This window comes from Elgaria multicarinata, chromosome 12 (assembly GCF_023053635.1).
Source record: "Elgaria multicarinata webbii isolate HBS135686 ecotype San Diego chromosome 12, rElgMul1.1.pri, whole genome shotgun sequence".
NCBI lineage: Eukaryota > Metazoa > Chordata > Lepidosauria > Squamata > Anguidae > Elgaria > Elgaria multicarinata.
This window is the reverse complement of record NC_086182.1, coordinates 16,342,603-16,360,787: the sequence shown is the minus strand read 5'-3', so window position 1 is coordinate 16,360,787 and position 18,185 is coordinate 16,342,603. Positions and strand designations below refer to the sequence as shown.

The 18,185-nt window shown below is 48.3% G+C and overlaps 1 protein-coding gene across 2 annotated transcripts in view; it reads right to left on the bottom strand.

The window, feature by feature from the left end:
• Positions 1-487: 487 nt before the first annotated feature.
• The window catches only part of LOC134407363 (G protein-coupled receptor kinase 5-like), a 101,650-nt gene continuing 83,952 nt past the window's right edge, over positions 488-18,185 (bottom strand). For both annotated transcript variants that reach the window (XM_063139095.1, XM_063139096.1), the window contains 8 exons: positions 17,315-17,505; positions 15,840-15,877; positions 14,601-14,690; positions 12,718-12,926; positions 9,175-9,312; positions 7,066-7,203; positions 4,432-4,563; positions 488-2,235 (listed from right to left, as the gene is read on the bottom strand). In XM_063139095.1, coding sequence (XP_062995165.1) covers positions 2,146-2,235; positions 4,432-4,563; positions 7,066-7,203; positions 9,175-9,312; positions 12,718-12,926; positions 14,601-14,690; positions 15,840-15,877; positions 17,315-17,505 — 1,026 coding nt within the window. In that variant the 3' untranslated portion in view covers positions 488-2,145. The remainder of the gene's footprint in view (positions 2,236-4,431; positions 4,564-7,065; positions 7,204-9,174; positions 9,313-12,717; positions 12,927-14,600; positions 14,691-15,839; positions 15,878-17,314; positions 17,506-18,185) is intronic.

The window sequence follows — 18,185 nt, the reverse complement described above, 5'->3', positions numbered from 1 at the left end:
CTCGATGGCCTTATAGGCCCCTTCCAACTCTACTATTCTATGATATTTTTTCCTGCCTAAACATGCATAGGATTGCACCCTTAATTCACTGACATTCAGCTGGCAAGTTGTATTTTGCCTCTAGATGTGTTAACAAGCTGTGTCTACAACCTCCTTTTAAGAGACAGAGACACAGAAGGAGGAGGAGGAGGAGGAGGAGGAGGAGGAGTGGGGGAAGAAAGAAAAGCAAATAATATTAAAAAGAGAATGGACAGATATAAATAATCTATACATAATAAAGGTTTAAAAAGATAAGATATAGGGGTAAATTTAAAGCGGGTTCTTCAGCATTGCAAGTTGTAGTTAAAAGGGAGTTCTTGATCTGGAAAGCCTGACTGTCCCCCCTCCAACTTTTTCAATCTGATGTGCAATTCACAACTACTTGCAGCTAGGATCAAACTATTTTCGGTCTGGGTCGATTTCACACGTTTGTAAGTCCTTTCCATTTCTGCATCTGTCTGTGGATTTGGGGTTGTTGTTGTTGTTGTTTTTAAAAAAATCCGCACAGAAAATCCGCATTTGGTGGTAAAACACTCATTTTTCTAGGTGTCATTTTTAAGTATGTATTTTCATATGAATTTCATAGTAAAAGATGCATTTTGGCACTTTGGAAAGCCAAAAATCACAAAACTTCAAAACTGGAATCAGAAGGAAAATCGGGTCCTGATCCACACGTTTGCTCAGGAGGCGCAAATCAAGTTGGTTCATGGACCGAATGAAATCCTTGAGTATCCCTACTCTCAGCACTGTACTCCTTCCACCCTTTCCCATGCTGATCCAGTACACTCAATACTCCTACTAGAATCCCTAAATCAGCCTTCCCCAACCTGGTGACCGTCAGACGTTTTGGACTTCAACTCCCATCAAGCCCAGCCAGCGTGGCCGATGGACAGGAATGCTGGGAACTGCAGGGCACCAGATTGTGGAAGCCTGCTCTAAAGGGAAGCCGGGGGATGCCCGACTGCTGTTCAGACCTCTTGCTCCTCCCTGCTCCTGGACCCTTCTTTCCTCCTACAAAGGGCCCCAGACTATAGTTATTAGGGGTGGGGAACCTCTTTCAGCTCATGGGCCAAAATCCATTTCTGAGAAGCTCTCGGGAGCCTCGTCGCAGCAGTGGGCGGAGCCAGAGGGAAAAGGGGTGCAGCCAAAACCGCCGGCCTATTTTAGCTTAGCACGCGTCCTGCCAATAACTCAACATTAGGAGAGGCGTTTCAACCTTCTAGAGTGGAGAAACTCTCCAACGATCTGTGGTCAGGAGAAAGGGGGCAGGGCCAAGAGAAAGGGGGCGGGGCCCTCTGGAGACAAGCCCCACCCCAGAGTTCCAAATGGGTGCGTTGGGATTTGGAACCATGGGCCTGAGGTTTTGCAGCTCTTTGGGATGGTGGTAGTAGAAGAATTCCCCCAAACCCTGGATGAACCCAAACGGGCTAATAGTTTAATACACACAGGCACGCACGCACACACACCAGACACACACACACACACACACACACTTATGTGTGTGCGTCAGACTTCCTAGCCTCAAGCTGCACAAAGAGCGCTGCAACAGCAGGAAGTCTGCCCCCTCTGCCCCGCCGGTCTCCCACAACTTCGTCTCTCTCCTGCCCCACCCCCATTTTGGGAGATCCAGCTGCCGCCTTCAAGCCATCTCCACAGAACAGAAGAAAAACCTCCCCAGTCAGTCCCACTCCCCAGCCAATGTGACGTGAAAGTCAGGGCCGGGGTGGCGTTGCTGTTTGGACGGAGAGCAATGGCGGGTCGGGAGAGCAGGCGAGAGCCGCGGAGGTTCACCGTGAGATCCGAGCGCGGACCAAAGAGAAAGAAGATCCTGGCTGAAGAGCAACAGTCCAGGCTCTGGGTGACCGAGTCCAACGGGAGTCCCGAAGACAGCCACGATCCACGTCAGCCCCAGCAGGCGGCCAAGGGCTCCTAGCCGGCAGCCCTGCCCTACCCGTCCTGAAGTCCTGTCGGCCGCGTCCTCCGGGCTCCTAGCCGGCGACAGAGCCCAGGGCAAGGCCGTGCCGTCCCAATGTCAGCGCCGTGCCTAAGGCAACCCTGAGAAGGCAAAGGTTGAGTGGCGGGTCCTGGGGGCCTCCGGGCCGGGGGTCAGGAGGGAGCCTGTGCCGTGGGCCGAGCCGGCGAGGGAGCCGCGGGCAGGTTGGAGTGTGCGTTGGCGCTGATGGTGAAGTCACTTGGCTGTGGAGGGAAAGGCAGAGAAGGAGACACGTGAGTGGAGAGGGCCCACGCGCAGGAGGGAAGCCCCACGGCCCCCAGGCATGTTCAGGGGGTGGCCCTGCACAGCAGTCCTGGCGGAGGGCGTCCCGGACTGCCGAGGAACGCCGGATGGGTCTCCAGCAGGAGGGGAGCTCTTCCTGCCGCCATCGCCTCGGACTTAGTCATGCGGCTAGAAAGGAAACCTCTGGATGTTTGGGCTGATCATAAGCGCTTTAGAAATAATCAAGTAGGGTTTAAAAACGAGAAGCGCTGATCAGTCGCTCAACCTGCTCGTCTTCGTTTGAGGAAAGCGATGAGTTGTAAGGGAGACTGTCCCAGAACCATAGAACAGGGGTGGGCAGGAAGGGACTTCAACCCCCAATGTTCCTGACCATTGGCCATGCAGGCAGGGGCTTCTGGGAGCTGAAGTCCAAAATATCTGGAGATCCACCTTCCGCCCACTCCTGGACTAGGACCGCTCTGTCTGACACCTCGTTTTCTATGTGAAAAGACTGGCTTTCTGTGGAAGAGCTTGGTCACGTGAGCCCCACTCTACAGTTTGACATAAGACAGGTTAGGAGTGCCGCCCAATGAGAACTGGGTTGATCTCAGGCCATTGGGCAACACGTAGAGTGATTTCCTTAGGGTTGGATCCAGATTGGGGGGTGGGGGGTGGAAGTGGACTTCCTCTTCTCCACAGCATACCCTGGTAAATGAGGTGAAATAGGAAAGGGAGATCCCCCAAAAAACAAGTGGAGACAGCTACTGGATCCAACACATGACTGCCAGATTTAAAGACAGAAAACTGGGAATGACTGGGTGGGCTGGGAAATTTGGCTGAATGCAGGCAGACACACACACACACAGACATTTTAGGCCAGGGGTGGGCAGAAAGTTGATCTCTAGATGTTTTGGACTTCAACTCCCAGCATTCCAGACCATTGACTATGCTGGCAGAGACCTTTGGGAGTTGAAGTTCACAACATCTTGAGACCTACCTTCTGCCTACCAGTGGGTTTTCACAAAAATTGGCCACACATTTTCCAGTTGTTGGGGTTTTTTTAATGAGAACCAGAAACTTTTTTTGAAAAGTGATTCTGTAAAAGCCATCACAATTTGGCCTTAGACTGCAACCCTATGTACACATACCTGTGGCTGGGTTCACACAACACGCTAACCCACCCAGTGTGGAATGTCGTTGAACTGTGGGTTATTGTGTTGTCTGTGTCCGGGGTTGGATTTTTATTGTCCATATTTTTAAGACAACCGGAGCTGAAGCAATTCTTGAAAACGTTGCATCAGACTGGTCATTGCATCAGCCAGTGTCAAAGGTTAATTGGCAGGTGTGGTGTGGTGTGATTGACACATGTGATCTGCTGTAAGAGTATTTAAAGAGGGTCTGTAAATTATGTTTTCTCTCTCTCCTGTGTGATGCATTTCTGAACACGTTACGTTTTGTGAGTATATTTGTACCTGTGATTGTCCTTAACCTATCTACCTCAAAGTAAAGCTATTTTCATGTTGCTGTATTTGCTGCTGTTTTTATTCCTGTTCCTGTGGCATATTCTCATTCCTGCTGCACAGTCTGAAACTCTGCTAAAACTCTTCTAACAAAAATACTTTGCTTTCAACTGAGCTATTTTCCCTGAGGAGGAGAAGCCAGTATCTCCTAACAGTTTTTTCCTATGCTCAGCTTGATTGCAATCCCTGACAGTCTGAACACAGCAAGTTTTTTGCTCGTTGACCACGCAGTGTGGCTTGTTAACCACTCTGAACAACCCAACAACAAGCCACGGGTTCTCAAGGTGCCTTGTTTGAGGAAAAAATAAACCACACTGCATGGTTAACGAGCCATCCTGCGCTGTGTTCAGACAACGCGTTCACCCACCCTGCGGAAAACACGCTGCATTCAGACAACACCATAACCCATGGTGGGTTAGCGTGTTGTGTGAACCTAGCCTGTGAGTAATTTCTACTGAAATCGACAGGACATACTTCTAAATAGACACACGTGTGGACGCGCTGCCTGCCTGTCATTTAGGATGCAACCAGAGGCATGATATTCCTATACAGCTCAGCCCCCAAACGGTATTGGAACCATGGCGCTGCAACAGAGTGGAGAGGTGGCTGCAGCAGGGACAAGAAGCAAGGAAGGAAGGAGAACCCGGAGCGTCTTACGTTCCGTCGGAAGAGCCGCTGCAGGAGGCTGCGCTTGGGTGGGTCGGGGAGCTGCTTCCAGTCCAGATCCGGGGATCGGGTGCCGTTTGGTCCAAAGACGTTGAGATCTTTAAAGCACTCGGTCTCAATCATCTAGGTAACAGGAAGAAGAAGGTGCGGTTGGTCTGGGTTTGCGGGGGACGAGACGGCGCACCCCTTCTGCCAGACCCCGTAAGCCTGGAGGGGATTGTAGTCACGGGGTGGCCAAAGGAAGCAGCATGAGCTTCAGAGGCTGTCGTGGATCAGGATACTCCACAGAAGCCCACTGCAGAGGTGGGTGCCTTTGCCAGGAACTGATCGTGCCCAAAAGGTTCCAAAAGCCACAATACCAGATGGAACACCTTTCCGACATGAACCTAGCTGAACCCTACGTTCAACATCTAAGGTCCTCCTCCGGGTGCCTACTCCGAGAGAAGCTCGGAGGACGGCAACAAGAGAGCGGGCCTTCTCTGCAGCGGCCCCCCAACTCTGGAACAATCTCCCTGACGAGGCCCACCTGGCACCGACATTGTTATCTTTTCGGTGCCAGGTCAAGACTTTTCTCCCGGGCATTTAGCAATATGAAATGAGCCTGGGTCTGTTTTTCAGGCTCATCATTTTTAAAGTTGTTAAAGGTGTTTTACTGTGGTTTTAATTTTTGTGAACCGCCCAGAGAGCTTCGGCTATTGGGCGGTATAAAAATGTAATAAATAAATAAATAAATAAATAAATAAATAATAGTGGTTTTATTTATTTATTTATTATTTTATTTTTTAAAAAAAATATTTATAATTTTTATTATTTAACACCAACACATAATAAATCATATACATACATAACACAACATTCCTCTTATTTCTTAGCTATACATTCTACTTCTTAACTAACTCACATTACTAAGTGCCCCCCACCCTGGGGATCTTATTCTAGTTTCCAAAATTGCATTGAATCTTCTGGAGGTGTTCTCCCTCTCCCTTTTAAAAATACATGTTCTAGGAACAATTTCCATATCTCTTCAAAATCATTGTCTTTTATTATCCCCCTTCTAAATTTAATATTACATTTAATTTATCATTTATAGCACTAGCCCATATTTCTTTATACCAATCTTCTATATCATAATCTCCTTGAACCTCCCAATTTCTAGATATCATTAACCTTGCTGCTGTTAACAGGTTCGTTATTAATTCTTTTTCCATCTGATTACATTTAAGATTTCCATACATTGATAGTAATGCTACACTTGGTGTTTCTTCTAAATCCATTCCAGTTATTTCATTTATTTCTCTATACACCTCATTTATTTCTCTATACAAAATATTTTCCATAATTTTTGTATATGTTCACAATTCCACCACATATGTATATACTAGGGGTGTGCACGGACCCCCTGCTCCGCCCTGCAGGCCGATCCGAAAATTTCGGATCGGCCCGCTCCGCGCCGCTCCGCCCATACTCCGCTCCTCTTCGCCGCGGAGCTCCGGCTCTGAATTAGAGCTCCGCAGTGGAGGGGAGTGGCGCCAGGTAAGGCCGGGAGAGGAGGGCGGGGGGGGGTTTACCGGGCCCTGCTGCCGTCGCCGCCCATGCGGCGACGGCGGCAGAGCCCGGTAAGGGACCAAGGGGGAGGGGGGCCTTACCTGCCTCTGTCCGCAGTCCGTCGGCATCTTCAATTGAGCCCGCGGTTCAACCAGGAAGTCTGGGCCGCAAGTGGCCCAGACTTCCTGGTTGAACCACGGGCTCAATTGAAGACGCCGACGGACTGCGGACGGAGGCAGGTAAGGGAGAGGAGGGCGGGGGGGTGGGTATCCGGGCCCTGCCACTGTTGCCGCATGGGCGACAGCGGCAGGGCCCGGTAAACCCCACTTACCTTTCCGGTGGAGCTCCGGATCGAGGCGAAGGATCCGCCTTCACCTCGATCCTCTTCGCCATGCTCTGCTGGCCCCCCAATCCTCTTTGCCTCCGCCTTAAGGGCAGGCGAAGCCCCCCGCTCCGCTTCTAATTTGCCAGTCAGATTAGAAGCGGAGCACATCCCTAGTATATACGTACCTTTCTCCTGACATCCTCTCCAGCAAAGTAACGAGTTCTCTTTATTTATTAAGTTATAGTGGTTTTAACTGTATGTGTATACTGTATATTTTTGTGGGTTTTAATTCAGAAGCTGTTGCTTCCAGTTTAGATTAACAACAGCTCGTTGGGTTGTCCAAATCCAATGAACTGTGGTTAAATGAGTTTTGTGTGAAACAAGTCAACATCAAACCACAGGGTGTGGAGTCAGTTCGTTTAAATAAGCCTTAGTTAAGGTGAACCACAGTTTATGGTTAGGATGAGCTAAACTGGGGTTAATTGAAATCAGAAGTAAAGTTTCTGAAAACTTCTTCACCACTGAGCCTGATGAGGAATGGAGAGCTCAAGCTTGTGGCTCATTCTTGTCATGCTAAACCGTGGTCAGCATGAAATCTGTTGTGCACTCAAGTGATCTTGAAGAACAAAACATGTTGATTGGGCCATTAATTGCTGTGCTCCATTGAGACTCAGTCCCTCCTTTTCTCCGTTATTGGTGCCTTCCCTTAAAAAAAAAAAATCTCAACGCCCGATGCCCCCACCCCAATTTCTCACCTCGTTCTGCCAGGGGATGGAGACGCAGCCTGTGGCAAATTTGGCATAGAAGTCATTGTCGGTTTGGTCCAAGTTGACACCCTTCACAGTGGAGAATTGTTCAATGTCTAACACGTCTTTGCAGTACACAGCCCGGGGCTGTGGGATAGATAAAGAGATTCTGCTAAGTTTGCAATCTTAGGCAACAACATGTATACGATCTAGTGGAAGTGGTATTTCACGGTGTACTGTGCTGAACCCCGTAAATGCATTGCCAAGGAACCCCAAAGCTAGCCACTGGAATTTTGCAACTTGTGCACACTCCTGCCCGGGTTTGCATCGTTTACTTTGCTTCCCTGAGTCAGTTTTGCAAACTATTTTTGGAATTTGAGGGATAAAGGACTGGCTAAGGATGGATGGAAGGTATGGAAAAACAAGTTCTATGAGAAATGGCTTAAGGAACTGGGTATATTTAGCCCAAAGAAGAGAAGGGGGCATGCTAGTACTCTTTGAATACTTGTAAGCTGTCACATAGAAAAAGGGGAAATACTTGTTATAGAAAGGGCAGATTTCGGTTGAACCTTACGAGAAACATCTTAATGGTAAGAGCAGTTTGGCAGTGGAACCAATGACCTAGAGGAGTGGCGGTCCCTCCCTCTTTGGAGGTCTGGACAACTATCTCTTGGGGCTGGTTTACCTCTGGATTTCTTGCATTGAGCAGGAAATTGGACAAGATGGGCCAACTCTTATGGTTCCATGAAGGGTGGATGGACAATGGTGAGCCGTAGGTGCAGTAGTCTGGGGACAGTAACTTTGATGGTGGGACAAGGAGCCAGAAAGTGCACAAATGTCCCACTCCACTGACCATTAGGAAACCCCACCCGGTTCTCCCTGGGATTTCGGTACACCCAAACATTTCCAAGTATCCTTCAACAATCTTTATTTTAAAACAACAACAACACCCCAAACAATTAACTGGTGATGGGTCCGTCAATACAACAGGCTGTGAAAGTTGTTGTATCTCCCTCCTGATGGCCCTGCACTGCCCCCATCCTCACATCTCGTCACACCTGTTAGTCTCCTTTTGGCTCCGTGTACCTGCCTCCATGTCCCTTGATGCCACTGTCAGGTCGGCACTCATGTCACAGCTGACCTGTTGGATGGGCGTGCAAGTCTGCCAGCTGCAAGCCCCTATGAGACATCAGAGGACCTGAGGCCTCGAGTCCCACAAGCTGCTGGGAAATCTTAGAATCTGAACTCCAAAATCTACAAGCAAGCACCGCTAAATCAAGGCAGCATAAAAGCTGCGTTTTCCACATGGATTTTTCAGCAATATGTTGCAGGTGTCGATCAACCCTTTTTCCTGGAAATGAGTAACACTTGCGGCTTACCTATGTAGGATAAAATCTCAGGGATCCAGCCTTCTCCAACCTGGTGTCTCCTGGATATCTTGGACTAAAACTCCCATCATCTCTGACCCCTGTCTGGCCCAGTTTCCTGGGCCTGATGGGAGCTGTAGCCAAAGATATCTGCTCTGTGCCAGGTTGGAGAAGGCTGTTCCAAACCAATTGCCAAATCCCTACATTTGCAAGTGAGGGAATCACAGCTGAAATTGCCTTATCTATCTATCTATCTATCTATCTATCTATCTATCTATCTATCTATCTATCTCATATTTATACTGCCCAACAGCCTAAGCTCTCTGGGCAGTTTACAACTAAAACCATAAAATCCAGACTAAAACTTTAAAATCACATAAAACCAGAATAAATTACAGTCCAGAGAAGGGTTGTTTTAAAAGATATGTTTTTAGGAAGCATTTAAAAGTTATCACATTTTCCGCCTCCCTTTTCTATTATTGACAGGTGGAGGATCATCAAGGCTCTAGACAGGGTAGGGGGCTACCGTCTTTCCCTCAAATCTTAAGTTTTGTACTATCCATCTTAGTAGTATACTCTGCAAGTAAATCCACCTCTTAAATAATAAGGTAATCTGGTTACAGGGCCATTTGGGGATTTGAAGGCGAATGCGAAGAGCGCAAGCTTGGGGCCAGCAGCCACGATCCCATCGCATGAAAAACCAGGCCCCATGTGAACCAGCAACACTTCACGCTTGTTGGTCCGAGCTTACGTCTGGCACGAACGAGGGCTTCATGATCCCAGCTTCCAGACGCTTGAAGTTGATGGTCTTGAAGAACGGATGAAGTTTCACCTGGACGGCCCCGTCTCCCTTGCCTCCCAGCCGCTGCTTGGGGTCCTTGGTCAGGAGCTGCAGGAGGCATAAGCGGTGCCACGATCAATAAGGATGCCCCTGCCCTTTTCCAGACTCTCTCCCCACACCAGCTGTTCCCTTTGCCCACAGGCCTGCCGACCCCACTGTAATCGCTTGTAAGGCGTTTGCTTCGGGACCGCATGTTTGCCAAGAGAGGAGAAAAGTAATCGTAATTAGGTATTCCTTAAGAACATCAGAAGTGCCCTGCTGGATCAGACTGAGGGTCCATCTAGTCCAGCACTCTGTTCACACAGTGGCCAGCCAGCCATCAGCCCGAGATGAACAAGCAGAACATGGTGCAACAGCACCCTCCCACCCCTGTTCCCCAGCAACTGGTGCACCCAGGCTTACTGCCTCCAATACTGGAGATAGCACAGAACCCATCAGGGCTAGTTGTGGCGTTACACCCCACAAGTCAATTCCAAATGTATGTCTGCAGTGTGTAAGTCTGTGGTTTTTAGAATGTTGGCCTGAGTGGGCAGAGTTAGAATGTTTGGGAGGGGGGAGGAGTGATATATAAGGGAATGACTGAGGGGATTGAGAGTTCTTGTTCTTTTCAGGAAAGCTTTTCAGGGAGACTTGTTAGGTACTCTTAGAGTCTGTAGTGCTCTCTGTGTTTATGGTACTTAAATTCTGGGAAATTTGAGAGTCAGTGTAGTGAGTGGTGTCTTTAGAGTGTGGTGTGCACGTAGTGGAAGTATATTATTCAATACTGATAATAAAGAAAGTTCGAGAGTGATTGTGTGAGAAAAAGGAAAGCGCGAATGTGAGAGTGACAGGATTGTATGGAAGGTTTCAAAAAGGTTTTTAAATGTTGTTATTTGAAACAAAGCTTATGAACTTTTAAAAATAAATTTTGATTGTTTTGTTTTTAAACTACCACAAAAATCCCACGTGTCTGTTTGGCATTTATCATCTTAAGTTTACATCATTCAGCACCCACTCTGACAATCATTCACCTCAGCAGATATAACTCACAGCACATTATTATATATATTAAATCCTTCTCCATTTTAAACCCCTTTCTCCACATAGTTTGGAGGAAGGTGGGCTTTATCCCTTGCCTCAGGCGTATCAAGTGGTGGTGCTTGGCTTGAGCAGGGAGTAGCCTCGGCCGGGTCTGGTGTTCAGAGCCTGTGTCGCCCCATAATAAGTGGTGGCAGACGTGAGGTCTGGTGTTCAGAGCCTGTGTCGTGGCACTAGTAGCCATTGATAGCCTTTGCCTCCAGGAATTTATCCAACCCCCTTTGATCGTGGTGGGATTTTTATCTTTATTGATGTTATTTCTACTTTATTTTTGGTGGAGGAGGAGGAGGCAGCAGCAGTGGTGGCAACATGTCTTTGCAGCGCAGACCCAGATCCCTCAAATGGCCAGTCGGCTATACTCTCTTTCCACTTCCGTGGTTTAAATAGCAACAACGAAGCCCTATGGGATTGCTATATAGGAATCGCTATGGCCATTCCACCAAGTGCCCTGTTGGAAGGATTCCAGGAGAGAGAGGGAGACTAGTGAGGGCCACCTCAGAGCCTGTTCCAGCTGGATGCCCCACCACCACCACCACCCCCGTCAACTGCCATGTGGAAAAGACCCTAATTAACTGTTATAAAGCAGCAGTTTCTGCAGCTGAAACTCTCCCCACAGCCTGAGTTCGATCCCAGCGGAAGCTGGTTTCAGGCAGCCGGCTTGGGTCGACTCAGCCTTCCATCCTTCCGAGGTCGGTAAAATGAGTACCCAGTTAGCTGGGGGAAAGGGAATAACGGCCGGGGAAGGCAATGGCAAACCACCCCGCTATAAGGCCTGCCAAGAAAACGTCAGCGAAAGCTGGCGTCCCTCCAAGAGTCAGTAATGACTCAGCGCTTGCACGAGAGGTTCCTTTCCTTTCCCTTTGATATTGCTTATTAACGGAACTTTATGTTACTCGTAAACCACCCTGGAAGGATTTGTATCTTGAAAGGTGAGATATAAGTAATGGTAATAAAGAAAGAAATCAGCACACTCGCACCCCCACCAAATGCACACACACATAGACACACACACCTCATTTGTAGCTCACCCTTCCTGCAAAGAGCTCAGGGCAACCCTATATGGAGCCAATCACGTTTTATTTTATTTTTTACAGCACCGTTTGTGAGGTAGAGGCTGAGACAGACGGGCCCAAAGTCACCAGGCGAACTTCATGGGCCAAGAGGGGATTTCGACCCAAGTCTTCTTGGCCCAATGCCACAAACGCTCTGTTCATTTCCCCCACGCCGGTTCTCACAGTGGGTGTGGAGGGTGGGGTGTATGTGCGGAGGCAGGATGTGGCAGTGGTGTGAACCTGATAAGGTCTGTGGCTTGAAGGGGTGAAGGGGTGGAGGACACGGGGCTTTCTGTGCACGTTACACAGGGTCCTGAGGCAGACTAAATGAAACAGGAGCAAGTGAGGTAGAGTGACGCCCAAGGCCCAGCACGGGTATTGGCTCCCCCTTCACTTCCTCCGCAAGCCACATTTGCTTATCTATTTAACATTCGTTTCAAGGTTTCTGTGCTGACTTATCTGCATAACCCCAGGTGACTAGTGAGGACATAAAAGCACACATCCTGTGGGTTGTGATCTGCTTTGGAGGCCCTCCTCAGGTTGCCCAGACAAATGAGTTAAGCAGAGTAGCAAGAAGAGACGGGCCTTCTCTGTGGTGGTAACCATCTAGACCAGGACTCTCTTCCTAAGGAAGATCTCCTGACACCGGCCTTAGAACATCAGAAGAGCCCTGATGCTGGATCAGACCAAGGGTCCATCTAGTCCAGCACTCTGTTCGCACAGTGGCCAACCGGCCATTGGCCATGGACCAACAAAACAGGACATGGTGCAACTCCTGCTCCTCCTTCTCACCTTTGGCAGGGCCTGGGCCAGAGCAAGAGGCAGGTGAGCAGGCAGGTTGCAAAGGTGGAGAGAAGGAGCAACTCCAGGGCGCTCTTGTCAGTGCCCAATCAGGCCTACCCTTGACGTTGGCCCTGCCACCAGGGATGGCTGTAGAACAGCCTTTCCCAAGATGTTGGACTAAAACTCCCATCATCCCCTGCCAGCATGGTCAACGTTCAGGGATTCTATGATCCTCTGGAATCAGGGCCCAGGCCGTCCTCTCTCTCTCTCTCTCCCTCAATGGCCCTATTCACAAGACACCTTAAACCATGGCTTTAATCACAGTGGTTAAGCCAGAAAGCTTTATTTACCATGGTTTAAGGTGTCTTCTGAACACAGCCTGGCTTTCTGGCTTAACCACTGTGGTTAAAGCCGTGGTTTAAGGTGTCTTCTGAACACAGCCTGGTTTTCTGGCTTAACCACCGTGGTTAAAGCCGTGGTTTAAGGTGTCTTCCGAACAGGGCCCCCCCTCTCTCTCTGATGCCTGCTGCCCTCCACTCACCACCTGGCAGATGGCCTTGGCGTCTTCAGAGAACTTGTCCGAGTACTGCTCCTGTTCCTCCTGCACACGCTTCTCCACTTCCTCCCGCTTCACCCGTTCCTTGCGGGCGCGGAACGGCGACTGGCCCTCGATCATCTCATAGATGAGGCAGCCCAGCCCCCACCAGTCAGGGCTGAAGGAGTAGCGTTCGTTGTTGATCACCTCGGGCGCTGGGGGAGGATGGAGAAGCACGGTCAGAGCTGTGTTTACACACGCACTCTGGGACAAGACCATAGCTTGACGTAGAGCTTCCCTTTACACTCGGAAGGTACTAACAGTTCCCATAAAAAGGATCAGGTAGCAGATGATGGAAAAGATCTTTCTCTCCTTGAACAGTTGGAGAGTTGCTGCCGGTCAGAGTTAACGATACCAGGCTAGGTGGATAAATATACCCGGTAAAAGGGCAGCTCCCCATGTTCTTATATTATGATTCTGTGCAAGTAAAGGGAAAATGTCCTGACTAGGCAGAGGGTTTGACTGGATGGCCTACATGGCCCCTTCCAACTCTATGATTCTATATAATATGAAGAATTCTGCTCTCTTACAATCTCAGATTTCATTTTTAAAAAAAACCACAGTGCAAGTTTCTAGTCCTTATGGCTGGAAATCAGGCTATTGCAGGAGATGCCTTCTGGGATGTCAAAAAGCAGAGACCGATGGCATAAGATTTCCACTGTCTGGGAAAGAGGCACTTCAGTTATCTCCATCCCACCTTGCCCTTGCCCTTGGCTAGGAAAACCAGAATAAGCAGAATCAAATGATGCAGAACCCCACACAAATCCTTTTTTAAAAAATTGCATAATTACACAATCCTACTTTCTCTAGAGAATTTGGGACACATTGGCATAGCATGTTGATATATAAATAGTTAGCTCTGATGGTATTTATGCTCACAGCCCCTGGGATTCCTGGAACCTCCAGTTATGCAGTGCGCACATCTGGAAATGAAACTCCAAAGCAGTATCTAAGATCATTCAGGGCTCATTAGAGCTTAAACTGCTGGGAAGCAACCTACATACATCTCAGAAACAAACCCTGTTTTCAGTGTGTGTTTTTTAAACATTGGTCTATGATCAGCTCTTTAGAATTTTCTTTTTAAAAATGTGATCTACTGGGGGTCTTAGTTTTGCCTTGTTCTTAATTTCACTTGCTTTTATAATGACTGTATCTTGCTTTTATAATTACTGTATTTCTAGCTATTTTTAATCTGCTGGTCTATGACCGTAATAAATTTGATTTATTAGTTTTGCCTTGCTGTCAGTTTAATTATTTTAAGTGCTACCATTTTTTGTTCTATGTTAGAAAGGATATCGCATGGTCAGTTTTGTTTTCTGTTCTATTGTGTTTTTCAATTTTGGCATAAGTCAGTTTGATTCTCTCAAAAAAGTAGCATATAATAAATGAAACTGCCCCCTCCCTCAAATATATTCGTTCTCAGCCAAGGGAGATTTGGAAGGACAATAAAGCAGGTAACTGCAGGGATTCATTTCGCTCATCCATTAACAGCTCCTACTACCCCACATGTAACCAGCAAATCATTTCCAGGACAATCTGGAAATCATTTCCAAGCCAAAGGTTATAACTGCAGGCAGGTTTACATTCTAGCACTTCTGCTCTTAAAAAAGGGAGTCCTGCTCAGAAGGTCTTGTCCAGAGTCAGATATGGAGCTGAGGGCAATGGAAACCTTACATTTAGGTCTCCAGAAGCTCAAGGCCTTAAGCACAAAGTCCCCCCGGCGCTGTGAGTTCAAGAGAGGGTTTGTGAACCTACCCCACGCGGACAGAGCCAGCAACCTGACAAATCCAGCAATGCTTTGAGATCTGGAATTGTCCTCCAATACATACCCATGTAGCCAACAGTTCCTACCCGGCCCCGGATGGTGTCGCCTTCTGCGATCTTAATGGCCAACCCCAGATCGGAGAGCCGGATGTGACCTAGAGGGAAGGAAGAGAGAAAAATGGGTGATGGAGATCAGGTTGTGAACCAGGGAGGGTTTCCTATTATCTGCCACATTGGATGGAGTTCCGGGGAGAGGCTGTGACACAGTGATAGAATGCATAGTTTGCATGCAGATGTACCTGGGTTCAACAGTAGAGCACATGATGACTATGCAGCAGGACCCGGGTTCAAATTTAACACAGTGCATAGTTAAATTATGGAACTCACTACCACAAGATGTAGTATATGGCCACCAATCTGGATGGCTTTAAAAGGGGGTTCGATAAATTCCTGGAGGAGAAGGCTATCAATGGCTAGTAGCCCTGATGGTTGTGAGCTATCTCCAGTATTCGAGGCAGTAAGCCTATACGCACCAGTTGCTGGGGAACATGGGTGGGAGGGTGCTGTTTCACCATGCCCTTCTTTGTGGGTCCCTGGTGGACAGCTGTTTGGCCACTGTATGAACAGAGTGCAGACCATGGACCCTTGGTCTAATCCAGCAGGGCTCTTCTTATCAATAATAATAATAATAATAATTTCACTTATGTTCTTAGCTTCTCATAAAGAGTTGCCTTCATTTCCTGTGTTTTTAAAGCCCCCTTTTTACTCCTACAAATGGCATCAACCCATGCACAAAAGGGAGGTACCCAGCAAACTTTCAGGAGAACTAAGGTTCGCAGAAGTACAAAAAAAATGTTAGTAGGGAAAAATCCCCAAAAACTGAGAATACCCAGGACTGAGAATACCCAGTGGCAGGGGGTGGGTAAGAATGGAATGGCATATCCTGGAAGAGGGCATGGCTGGCTGGCTGGCTGGCAACCTAAGCAGGAACGCTTCACACTGCAACATTTTGTTGCAGGCCCCACTTGTACACACATATGCACTAGTACAGAGACAGGGAGCAAACCCAAGTTCAGTGGGAATACAGCAGAGAAATGCCATTGCGGAAGAGAAAAACGGTCTGGGCTGCTATGAGAATGAGCCAGCCGGCACCACTTTCCCTGAAAAACCTGGGCACCATTCCTAATGATGGACGGACCTCCTACTGCAGTTCTCTGTCCTACACACCAGTCTGAGCCGATTAAATGAACATGAAGAGCCATGGAGCCCAGAGTCCTGGAATTAGAAACACATCTAACACTCACCATCGTCATCCAGAAGAATGTTCTCCGGCTTCAAGTCTCTGCAGGGGAGAAACAGACACAACCCAGAATGAGATGCAGTGAGTCAGGTGGGCTTCTAGGGCTCTTGAACCCTTCAAAGGGTATGGGATCATTTGTGTATGCTAGTCACATCTGAACAAGGGCACCTTAAGGCCAGCACATCTGGGCGCCAGCTACTTCTCAGGAACAGGAGATGGGGTAGGAAACAGCTATTCCCATATCAACCTGGCTGGCTTGAAGATCTGCCTAGGAGGCATAGAACTGACCAGGAAACATTATACCCTGCTGCTCATGCATTCTGGGCATCAAAATGGAGCCATTCATTCATTCACTTCAGTGTGGTGTAGTGGCTAGAGTGTCATGGGAGATCCGGGTTCTAGTCCCCACTTGGCCATCGAAGCTCACTGGGTGACATTGGGCCAGTCACAGACTCTCAGCCCAGCCTACCTCACAGGGTTGTTGTTGTGAGGATAAAGTGGAGAGGAGGAGGATTATGTAGGCTGCCTCGGGCTCCTTCCAGGAAAAAAAGAGGCAGGATAAAAATGCAATAAATAAAATAAATAAATAAACTTTAAGGTCCTTTCTGTACCACCCGTTAGCCAAAGCTCTGCGGGTGGTTCACAAAAATTACATTACAAAGTACATAATATAAAACCTTTAACATACAAAAAATTAAAAATAGTGAAAAAGCTTTTAAAAAGTTACAATCCATATGCCTAATCTTCCAGAGACTAGCAGGCTCCCAACATTATTGACCCTCGAGCCGCACTGAACTCGCAAGGCTTCACACGCAAAGGACACTGCTCACTTCCCCAGGTTGTCTTGTGCCACCAGCATGACAAGAAAAGCACCCGTCCTCCGTTTCACTTCTGGTAGGAATTCGAGGTGTTGGTGATGACATTTAAAGCCCTAAACGACTTGGGACCTCGATACCTGAGGGAGCGCCTCTCCTTATATCTGCCTGTCTGAGACTTGAGATCTGTTGGAAGAGCCCATCTCCACGTCCCACCGATGCAAGACATACGCTATGGTGGGATATTGGGGAGGGCCTTCTCTGTGGTGGCACCCCGGCTGTGGAATGCCCTCCTCCCCTTGGAGGCCTGACTGTCGCCGGTGCTGGCTTCATTTCAGCACCAAGTTAAAACATGGCTTTTTAACAAAGCCCTTGATGGCTAAATTCACCAAGGTTGCACATAGATTTAATTGTTTCTATTGTTTTAAATTCTATACGGGCTTTAGTTTGATTAATGGTTTAATTTGTTTTTAGCGGTGTATAGTGATCATTTTATACTATTTGTATGATTTTATCTGCACACCGCCCTGCGATCCCAGTGATATAGAGCGGGATTCAAATGTTTCAATAAATAAACCACTCCCTGCCACCACTGTTGCCAGGATCTTCCCCTAGACTCCTTACCTTCCCAGAGCTTGAAAGGATGCCTGCCTGCCTCTCTCACCTGTACACGATGCCCTCCCGATGCAGGTGTTCCAGCCCGCAGCAAATCTCGGCGGCATAGAAGGTGACCCGTTCGTTGTCAAAGCCAGGGTTGCCCATGTTGTAGATGTGGAACTTCAAGTCGCCTCCGTTCATGATGGTGAGGACCAGGCAGAGGGCATCCTTGGTCTCGTAGGCGTAGGCCAAGCTCACCTGTGGGCATAATGCGACATAGGAAAAGCCCTGCCAGTCCAGATCTATCCTAGCATCCCATTTCCCATCATGGGCAGCTAGATACTGCCAGGAAGCCCACAAACAGGGCACAAAGGCAACAGTCCTACTTCATTGCAAGAACACTTGCTTTCCCCCCCTCTTCCCTCCCCACCGCTTTTCCTTTTGCACCATGTCTATTTAAATTGTAAGCCAGAGGGCTTCCTCGTTTTTATCGGCTGTAGGTAATCTGGTTCAGGGAGTCTTATTGGCTGAGGAACAGAGTTAAAATGCTTTAAATGCATAAACAAACAAACAAATAAACAGTGTCTCACCCCCCCTCCCCCAGCAGCTGGTTTCATTGGCTTCGGAATATAAAAAGCAGCCTATAAGTCGGACCACTGGTCCAACTAGCCCAGTATTGCCTTCCCCAACCTGATGCCCTCCAGATGAGTTGGACTCCAACCCCAGCCACCCCTAGCCCACCTGCTGTGTAGAACCGATGGGGATTGTAGTCCAATGAATCTGGAGGGCACCAGGTTGGGGAAGGCTGGTTTATAATGTCCAGAAGCAGCTCTCCAGGGCTTCGTAGTGGAGTCTCTACCCCTGAGCTGGAGCCCCTTCCCTTCCCAAGACAGAGTGCCTTTGAACTGGGGAGGCCCCACTTCATTATCGTGGCCAAC